At 59.6% G+C, this 10455-nt stretch overlaps 1 protein-coding gene across 4 annotated transcripts in view; it reads right to left on the bottom strand.

The window, feature by feature from the left end:
• Window positions 1-218: 218 nt before the first annotated feature.
• Window positions 219-10455, bottom strand: part of BRD1 (bromodomain containing 1) — a 53449-nt gene continuing 43212 nt past the window's right edge. For 2 of the 4 annotated variants that reach the window (XM_012648802.1, XM_012648803.1), the window contains 5 exons: window positions 5539-5674; window positions 3779-3906; window positions 2416-2525; window positions 2087-2241; window positions 985-1298 (listed from right to left, as the gene is read on the bottom strand). In XM_012648802.1, coding sequence (XP_012504256.1) covers window positions 1115-1298; window positions 2087-2241; window positions 2416-2525; window positions 3779-3906; window positions 5539-5674 — 713 coding nt within the window. In that variant the 3' untranslated portion in view covers window positions 985-1114. Of the gene's footprint in view, window positions 1299-2086; window positions 2242-2415; window positions 2526-3778; window positions 3907-5538; window positions 5675-10455 lie in introns of all 4 variants that reach the window. The other 2 variants (XM_012648801.1, XR_001137681.1) reach the window with 2 other exon arrangements.

The raw sequence follows: 10455 nt of genomic DNA, 5'->3' as shown, positions 1-10455 counted from the left end.
TTATTTGCAAGGTTTCTATGGAGATATTACAACAATGGAGACTTAAAAGAAAAACATTTAAAATTTTGTGTGTAACTATAGCTTTAAAATAAAAATATGATCAGGTGAGTTAATAAATAACGCCATCCCGTGACAACTTCTAAGAGAAAGGCGTGTCTGCCGGTCAGGCGCCCGACCCCCAGGCCTTCTGGTGATGGAGGAATGAAATGGCCACACCGTCCAAATCTTGACTTTATTTTTAATATAAAAAATGCAAATTTGGAAACCCGCCCACTTTTCCCCCCTAACATAATGCTTTACCTCTTAAAAATAAAAATAAAGTACTAATTCTATATACATCACAGGTACCATACAAAAATGTATCCAAAGTTTCTATTGCTACCAAAGTGTTCTAAATTAAAACGAGTTACAGAAAGGCCCTCATTGTAAACAAAAGATTACAAGTTACAAAATCAAAGTACGCACGGGCCCGGGCCCCGGCGCGCACGCCCGCCCCACCCGAGCCCTCTGCAGGTGCCTGTATAAAAACGCATGTCGATACACCTTTGCAAGTTTATTTCTCATTATAAAGCAAATGGATACACTTTCTACAATAAATAACCCGCTGGGCGCACCGTGGGGCTGGGCGGGGCCGGCACAGCGGGTGTTTTTGGTGACTCGCAAGCGATGCACACGGCACAGACTCACTCTCAGCTCCTTCCACAAAGTACCATCAAAATAATGTCATTTTCTTTCTTAAAATACACATTTGTCATTGTAAATGTACATCCCGTCTTATTAAATAAGTGGTACTCTGTGTAAAGAGTATGATTTACAAAATTATTAAACATTCAAAAGTCTTTTTAAAAAAAGCTACAAATCAAAGAAAGTGACACAGCAGCACCCCCGTGGCGCGCGCCCACACCGCGGCCGGACACGGCCGCCCACCCCACAGTGCCGGACGAGATGTCTCATAGAAAACCGGGAACTGAAACCGCCCCCCTCCCCCGGGGAAAAAGAATGAAAGCTACGACTAAAAATCAGAATAAGTTAAGTTTTGAACAATATACAGACATGTACAGCTATCCACACTATGGACAGGACCCGAGGCCCGGGGCCGCCTCCCGGAGCCGCGTCAGTCGATGTCGCTGAGGTCGCTGGCCGGCTCCCCGTGGACGCGGCTCAGGTGATTCATGGCACGGTCGAAGGCGACGCGCACGGCCTTCCGGATGCTGGAGTTCCTCCCCTCCATCATCTTTAACTTGTCTATCGTCTCATCAATACCCAGGGGAACCATTTTGGACTTGGGAAGCCATTGCCTTTTTGAAAGGGAAAAAAACGGGAAAGTGAGAATCGCAGTCATACTGGGACACGCTCCACGTGATCATCAAACAAACTGAAAGCTCCTCCTGACGGGAGGAGCCCAGCGAAGCAGCACTGGGGCCAGTCACGGGGCGGCCTCCTGCAGGGACAGACAGGGAGGTGGACGACCCCTCCCCGTACCTCTCGAGGCTCAGGTAAGGCAGGGTCACCAGCAATCCCTCCTCCTCCCCTTCCTCCAAAACATCTCCCACGTGTCTGCGCGTCCTGAGTCATCGCCGCACACGAGCACAGGCGCGTACACACATGCACACAGAACACACCACACAGGGCCAGGGACGGTGGTCGGGGAGACCCTACGACAGGCCCTCGGGTGGGCAAGGCCGGTGACAGCCCCTCAGGGCCTGATGAGGAGCAGCTGCCAAGTGGCCAGAGGCGTCGGGGTGAGGAAGAGCGACGGCAGGACGCCGGGTCCCACACCACCAGCCCCGCTCCGGGCACACCGAGAGCAGCCGGCTCCACAAGGAGCCGCAGAGCACCAGCCCCCCAGGCCCCAAGTTCCCCAGGCAAAGGGGGCAAGTTCTAGGGGCGGCAGCTCTGGGGACCGCGGGCTCTGTGAGCAGCGGGGAGGAGAAACAGGGCGGGGCCAAGAACGCCCGCAAGGACGGGCAGGCAGCACGGCCGCTGGTCTCACAGACGCCGCTCGCCGAGAGGCTCTGCCGCAGCTTCTTCGCGCCACCCTCGCCCAGCGCCTGCAGACTGCACACCTGACCCGGCCTCGACTCACCAGCTTCTCTTGTTATCAAAAAACAGAACGAGGAACAGCTTCTCGTCGGACTTGGTCTGCATGTGCTCTCCGATCTTGAGCACGTCCAGGGGCGGGGCTGGGATGGTGACGCCGTTGTGGTGCCCAGGTACTCGTGGCATCTTGGGGTCGATGATCTGTCCAGGAAGGACATGCTCAGGTCACACCTGCACACTCACACCCAGAGCCACTGGCCAAGCGTCCCCCACCGCCCCCTCCCAGCTGCACAAGCAGGCGCAGCCCCCGGGGCAGGGCATCTGCAGACCCGAGGCACAGGGCCACCCTGGGGCCCCAGGCAAGGCGCCACTCACCAGTGCCGGGTAGGAGGGGTAGCCGCTGCACTTGGCCCACACCACCTTCAAGGGCTCCAGGACAGAGGCCGCCGCGTCGGTGGAAATCCACATGCTATTCTGACCCACCTCTGGCGAAGGAAGCCGGCCGTCAGCAGGAGGCCAGGTGCTCCCAAGGCCCCGCTCGGCCACAGGACGGGGCTCCCGGACCTTCCTCCAACAGGAGGACAGTCATATGCCCACCCACCCGAGGGCCTGGGAGGCAGAGAGCCGCCCTGCTGCCCCTCCCATGGGGGTCCAGGACCTGTGCATCCCCCTCAGTCCCCCTGCAGCCTGAGTGGCCCCGCATGCCTCTCACTGACCGGCAGAATCTCACCCCTCCCCAGCCGGAAGGCCTCTGGCTCCAGATGCCAACACCTCCCCACTTCGGAAGCCCCTCCAGTACAGACCCGGCTCCCCAGCATGCTCCTAACTCATTACTGCGTATGAAGCTGACACCCCAACTTCAAAACTGTAATCCTGGCTCCCCCCAAAGAGATACTACCAGCTGTCCCCACCTGTGCCCCAGTTCTCGGCCCACCCCTCCCTCTGCGCATCCGGCCACGACACTCCTGGAAGCCACAGCTATCTGTGGGGCCCCCAAGTCCAGACTGGCTGCTGGTGACAGAAGGTCCCCCTAACCCCGCACAGCAGCCACAGGCTCCCTCCAGGACACTCGTCACTCAGCCTGTCCCCGCTTGGCCCCTCTGGCCTGGCCTTGCCCCCCCACCAGCCTCTCTGCTGCCCCCCCCACCTGGGGTTTCTGCCCTGAGGCCGCCCTCATGGCACAGCTGCCCGCCACAGTCAGAGCCACACTGATCGGACCCCCTAAGTCCCCAGGGCTGACTAGTCCTGGCAGGAACAGCCTGGCCAGCGCCAGCCCAGAGGGTCCCCGCCCCCTTCCCCGGGGGTCTGAAATCAGGGACCCACCACCCTGCAGCTGCGAATGACAAGTGACCCTAAACAGTCCCAGGCAGCCTCCGCAGCGTCTGATATGCAGGAACCGCGCAGAGCTGAGCGTTCCACGGCACAAACAGCTGCGGGACGAAGTCAGCACTGCTCCCCAGGAATCCACCTGCATGACCCAGCCCGGCCAGTCCACAGCTCAGTGGGCCTGAGAGCCCAGCTCCCCAGACACGCCACCATCCCTGCCCAGGAGGGGAGGCCCAGACAAGGGCACAGGAGGAGCATGACCTTCACTCTACACGTGGCGGGGGCTCAGCTCAGGGCACGGTGCTACCTGGACAGGAGTCCACTGTGGGAGCCCAGCCCCCACAGCACTACGTTCCAGAAACACTGACCAAGGGTGTGGACGCAACACGAGACGGAAGCCCAAGGGACTCACCAGCTGCGATCCGGGCCGCCTTGGCGTAGTTCCCGTTCTCAATGCAGGATATCAACTCGCTCCGGTCCTCCAGCGTGTGCCGGCGCACGAGGGCAGGCTTGCCTCGCCCACACTTGGGCACGCTAAAACTTCAGGGGGAAAACCATGGAGGTCAGCAGGCTTGAGTCGGGGGCTCAGAAGCCCTGCCTGCCGATGGCCTCGCCCCAACCCAGGCTGTGTCCCACGGGGCCATGCAGGTCCTGCCTAACAACCCTGACGGCCCCAGGGCCGGGGCCAGGCCTGCTGTGCGGGGGCTGGGAGGAGCGAGCCTGTCTCGGCACGCGGAGCCGTCACGGGAGCTGTGCTCACTGCCCTTCTGCTAAAGGCACGACTGCGAGAGGAAGAGACCCAGCGTGACTTTAACTGTAGATTCTGAAATCATGTTTGTGGGCCAGGCACGGCGGGATCCCAGCACTTTGGGAGCCTGAGGCAGAGGATCGCCTGAGCCCAGGAGTTCCAGGCTGCAGTGAGCTGTGACTGCGCCACTGCGCTCCAGCCTGGGCGAGAGAGCGAGACCACGTCTCTAAACGAACAGCCAAGTAGAGGTCATCTCCACAGCCAGACAGATAAATAAATGTTCATCTTTCCTGCAGTTTTCTTCCCTACTTCTGGTTACACTACAAAGCAATTATTATGTAACATGGGACACTGCCCCTAAAGGGCAGCACACACACAGGCACACACACAAGCACACACATACACGCATGTGCGTACGCGCACCGGCATACACACATGGGCACACACATGCATGCACACATGGGCACTCACACATGTACGCGTGCACACACGCATGTGTGCACCCACACACACACGGGCACACATGCACACACCCATGGGCACACATGGACACATGCATGCGCACACATATGGGCACACACATGGACATGCACACACATGGACACACACATGGGCACACGGACACATGGAACACACGGACATGCACACACGAGCACACACGCACACACACGGGTGAACACACATGCACACACATGGACACGGGCACACACATGAACACATGCACACACGGGCACACATGCACATACACGCACATGAACGGGCACACACATGAACACATGCACACACGGGCACACATGCACATACACGCACATGAACACGTACACATAGGGGCACACACACACATGGACACACAGGTACACACACGAGTACACACATACACGTATGTGCGCACGCACACCAGCATACACACATGGGCACCCACATGCATGCACGTGCACACATGGGCACTCACGCATGCACACACATAGGCACTCACACATGTACACGCGCACATGCATGTGTGCACTCACACGGGCACACACATGCACACACCCATGGGCACACACGGGCACACTCACGGACACGCACACACATGGATACACACACGGGCACACACTGACACACGTGGAACACACGCACACGCACACGTGGGCACACGCACACACGGGCAAACGCACATGCACATACACATGGACACGCACGCACAGGCACACACACGAACACGCACATGGGCACACATGCACATACACACATGGACACGTACACACGGGCACATATACGCACACATGGACACACACATGGGCACACACACGCACACCCCCAGGCCAGCGCTCCTCACAAAGGCACTGAGACAGGAGCAGAGTTCCCCGGCTCCCGGCAGGGCCAGGCGAGATGCCGCGGGCAGGCAGGCGCCGGCTGAGGCTGCGGCGAGGTTGGGGGCCCACCTAGGATCGCAGAGCGGGCTGTTGCTGGAAGAGATGCTGGACTCGGAGGCGCAGCGACGTCGGGGCGCGGCTTTCCTCCCCGGGCCGCTGCCCGGCTCCTGCTCGCTCCGCGCGCCCCCAAAGCCATTGGTGAGACCTGGAACACAGGCAGGCAGGCCCTGAGCTCGGCTGCGCCAGAGCCAGTTGCGCCAACACGACGCACCCCACGCTTCACACACGACTTTCTCCTTCACACTCGGAGTGTTTTACCAGGAGCACCTCGTGTTCGTGGCAAGACGGCGTCTCAGTGTTCACGCCCACGTTCCTCGGCACCCAGCACCGTCCGCACAGCACAGCAAACACGGGTCACTCGCTGAGTGACGTAAACATAACAAACCACAGTAAATTCAAGTCCAGTTCACCAAGCACCGTTTGGAGAAAGTGTTTTCTTAAAAAGATCTTGACGTAGGGTCCATGGAGGCAACACACAGGGGGGGCTGCACGCGGGATGAGCCAATCACACCTGTCCCGTGTGCGACCAAGGCCAGTGTCCACACCTGGCCACGACCCCTCAGAATCCCAGGCCAAGAGTGGGTTACCGGCACACAAAGACACGGTCTCGTGAGCAGAGCTTCAAGGAGTAGTAAATTAAGTTAAAAAAAAAACAAAAACCCACACATAAAAACCTTGTTCCAAAAGACAGGTGTTGACACAGACCTCGACCTGCAGGTGACCCTCGGCGCCCAGCACCACATGTGCAGCGCCCCGCCCACCCCCGCCACAAAGCCAAACTCGCTGCGTTTCAAGTACCCTAAACAGCTGAACAGAACACAATCATATCATCTCGATATTTGACAAGCTTTTTTAATAGAGGCAAATCATACTGTTTTTCTCCTGAAAAAGGCTGGCTGTGTGTCAGGAAACGGAAATCACACTTGCCAAGGCCCCGCCGCGAGGTCTCCCGCAGGGGTCAGAACAGGAGCGGGTGGTCTGTCTCTGCCAGGTGCCCACCCTGGCGCCCTCTTTCCCACCCACCCGATCCTAAAAAATTCAATTAAACATCTATATCCAAAGGAAAATGTGTAAATCTGAAAATACAGCACATCTTCAGAATTGTTCCGCTGCCCCGGCTGGGAGACGTCTTTCTGAGCGAGCGGCTGGACGGCAGGGTTCCCGTCCGCTGCATACTTTTTCCCATTTCCTCAGTGAGCACGACTCACGTGAGATGACGGGGGGAGTCGGCCTTGGCAACAGCTGGGGATGGAGACGCAGGGACTGGACAAGTTCTGCTGCTCCCTGCAGACCCAGGCCCCAGGTTTCCCTTGAGCAAACTCACTGCACAGAACGCTCCATTTCTGTTGGACTTAACACTTAACTACGAACTTTAAGAGAAGCTTAGTGTTTTTGATTTTAACCTAATTCACATTTGTAAGGGGCAACTGCAGGTATTCAGGGGTGTTATGATCATTTTTGGCATTCGGACATGTGTACATGTCTACAGGACAGTCTTTAAAAAGGAGCCCCCAAAACGCATGCTGAGCTGACGACGTGGGGCGCTGGCGTCTCGTCCACCCGCAGAATTCCGGGCAGAGGAGACGACAGCAGGCTAGGGTTCAAGGGTCAGACCCCGCGAACTCAAGCCCTGACGGGTCTCAGGAGGGCGGAAGCTCCGCCCCGGCCCTCAGGGATGCCTGAGGAGCAGAGACCCTGCAGCCTCCCAGTCGAGGAAGTCAGAGATGGCCCAGCCAACCGGGACGGACAGCTGGACAGACAGAGCCCAGTGCCCCAGGACACGGGGCTGAGAGAAGGGACTTCAAGCCAGGGCCATCTGCCATCACTGAGTCGCACAGGCCTGAGCGGGGACCTGCTCAACGGTCCTGAACAGGCAGGCCACCATCACTGGCAGTGTCCAGCCGGCAAGCTGCGAGGCCACCACCACCCACAGGAAGAAGCCCCAGGACAACACGGAGGGCGGCCAGCAACCCCAGGCCGTTCGCTGACAGCACAGGGGACAAGGACACCAAGCCACAGGCCAGGTTCAAGTGAGAACCCGACGTTCCACCAGACCACACCCCGTGGCCAGGCACCTGCTGCGCCAGCAACGCACCGGCAACACCCCAGGCGCAGAGCCTCCTCCAGGCCGAGCAGACAGGACTGGGCCCAGGGAAGGAGGCTAAGTAATCGGCTGGTCTCCCCACCTGTGCCACGCCCAGGGGCTGAGCTACGGCCAGCTGGGGGAAAGGCCAGCACAGCCCTTCACAAAACCTGCGCAGCGATGCCAGCCCGGGGGCCCGAGCACCTGAGCACAGCGGCTGTGGTGAGAGCTCGTGCGGCGGCCCCAGCACGGCAAGGCCACACCTGCGACACTCCCAGCCCCAGCCCACAACAAGTCTGCCAGAGGGGAGACCTGAGGCCCGGCCGCTTCAGACGCCTGAAGGGACAGGACTGGAACGCAGGAAGAAGAGACTCAGTCATCGAGTGCCCCTCTGAATTTTCCTGAGCATTTACTTAGAGGACACATGACACCAAGGGTGACACGTCACACGGTACACACACCGGAAAACGTTGCCGAGCACCTGGGAAGCGGCCGGCAGTGCAGACACACCTTGGACCCAGCCACGACCCCGCACACAGGAAACAGGCTGGCCTTCGCTTCGGGGACAGCAAGTGGCCAGGCCAGGCCCTGGACAAGTCCCAAGAGGCTGCTGCCTGGGGACGACAGAGCCCCACGGCAGTGGCTGAGGCTGGCACAGCTCACCGGGACCCCACCCTCAGCGCCCCTGGGAACACCTGAAACGATGCTTGGCCCAGAGGGGTCTGGGTTCCCACGCCAGCCTCTGGGTGGTCCCGGCACGGGGAGCCCAAGGCCTGAGGTGCACAGAGACAGGCACCCTGCCCACGGGGCCTCTGCAAACAGCAGGCGCTCACACAGGCCCAGCCCTTTAAATCACGTAGAGAGCAGGAGGGAACGTTCAGCAACTACTTCAGCACGAGCAGTTTTGTTAAATGCCGAAAGTCACTGACCATGAAACACGAGAGAGCAGAGGCTCTTGGGAAAGAGCCGCCACCCCCCACCCAAAGAGTCGGGGTCCTCGCTGCTGCCCCACCCGAGTGGCCTTTACGACCTTCTAGGAGGCAGAAGACTGACCAGACACGGAACCCGCACATCCTCCTCTGCCCAGCCCCGGCCCCTCTGATGACTCTGGCGGCCCCAGAGGCTCCCCGACACGGATGCCAAGACTCCTCCAGCTGCACCTAACGAGAAGCCAGGCCCTGGGCAGTGGCGGGGCAAGCTGGCTCCCACCTCCACGGCCAGCGGCCGCCAGGACGCCTGAGGCCGGGTGCAGGCTCAGCCACCTGGTGTGGACACGAGCCCTCCTGCCCTGCTGCCGGCACCCTCACCGCCACCCTGGCTTGACAGGCTCACAGGACGCTCGAGGCGTGTCTGCACGGTGGGAAGCCACCGCACAAAAGCACGGAAGGCGGCGGGTCGCACCCATCATCCTCTGCTCATGTGGTTTTACTGCTGCCAAAAATACAGTGTTTCTGGTACATTTTTCAACTTTTCAATAAAAACATCGCATGTGAGAAGATCCCCACACCATGCTGCTCTTGCTGACACGAGTTTGTGACAGGCCAAAGGCCAAGGCCGGATGCCCACCCACGCCCACCACGCAGGGCGCCCGTCCCCACGGGCAGGACTTCTCAGGTGGCCACGGCAGGCGTTTGGGGTGGCAGCAAGACAGACGACAGAGCTGCTCAACAATCCACCGGCAGTCGCCGGGAGGGAACGGAAAGCGAGGCAGAGGAGACAGGAGATCGTGCAGAACAAAAGAGGCGCTGCTGCCGCCACATCTTCACAGGGTGCCGTGCGCCCCCCGGGAACCACAGGCCACACAGGCCAGCTCTGCGCATGCTCAGGGAGGGACTCAGCGCGGTCCGATGGTGTCGGCTGTGCTACTGCGGGCTCCTGGGCCACGGCACCAGGCTCTCCTCTGCATCCTCCGTTAACTACCCACGCGCGGGTAGCCGAGGCGCCGACCCGTCCGGCCGGCTCGCGGAGGCTCTGCCCTACAGAGGGTGGGCCGGGGGGCCGAGACCTCTCCAAGGTGTTTGTGTTGTTTAGAGGCTGGACCAATGGTCGCAATGAGATTCTGAGAATTAAATAAATGCAAAGCGCAGTGGCCCTCTGCGTGCCGCGATGGCCGCTCAGCTCAGCGGGCACAGCTGCAGCCCCGGCTGAGGTGCGGGACAGTGAGGAGGGTCCAAAGAGTGGACCACCCAGCACATTAGCAAAGCGGAGCCTGGAAAACAGGGAAAAAGCTGCTTAGTCTGGACGGAAGGGCAGAAGCAGCTCGGCCTCCTGCCCGAACAGGCTGAGGACGCCAGCGCCCACTCGCTCACGCCCACCACACGCACGAGAATCTCGCAGCGGCGGTCTCAGGAGAGGAAGGACAGGGAAGTGCTGCCTGGCGGTCACTGCTAGACATAAATGAGCAGTCACAGAAGGAAGCTACGAGCCAGGGCTGGCTCCAAGGTGACGTCCACGAGAACTCAGAGCCCCGCGAGGCCTGGTGCGCGCACGCCTGGCCCCAGGGGAGGAGTCTCAGAGCGAGCGGATCTGTTCTTACGCTAACACGGGATCTTGCAGTGTACTGGAGAACACCAAAGAACGCCCTACAAGTTCAGAGCACGTGGAAGAACGTTTGGAAAAAATTCAGAAGGTTCCAAATACTTCAAGTCCTCAGACTGAAGAAGTGCAAGTTGGAGCAAGAAATCCCAGGTGTGCAGCGGGACAGGTCAGGTGCAGACGGCGCGGAGCTGGCCACACAGACCACGCCCGGCCCGCCCCGGCTGAGCAGACGCAGCAGCGGATGCCTTGCGCTCCTGTGGGTCTGATCCTAGCACTAAGGCTCTCAGCTGCCCAGGAGCGTGCTT

This window comes from Propithecus coquereli, unplaced genomic scaffold, assembly GCF_000956105.1.
Source record: "Propithecus coquereli isolate 6110/MARCELLA unplaced genomic scaffold, Pcoq_1.0 Scaffold294, whole genome shotgun sequence".
In the NCBI taxonomy this organism is placed as follows: domain Eukaryota; kingdom Metazoa; phylum Chordata; class Mammalia; order Primates; family Indriidae; genus Propithecus; species Propithecus coquereli.
The sequence above is the reverse complement of the archived record's forward strand: the minus strand, read 5'-3'. Positions and strand labels throughout refer to the sequence as shown.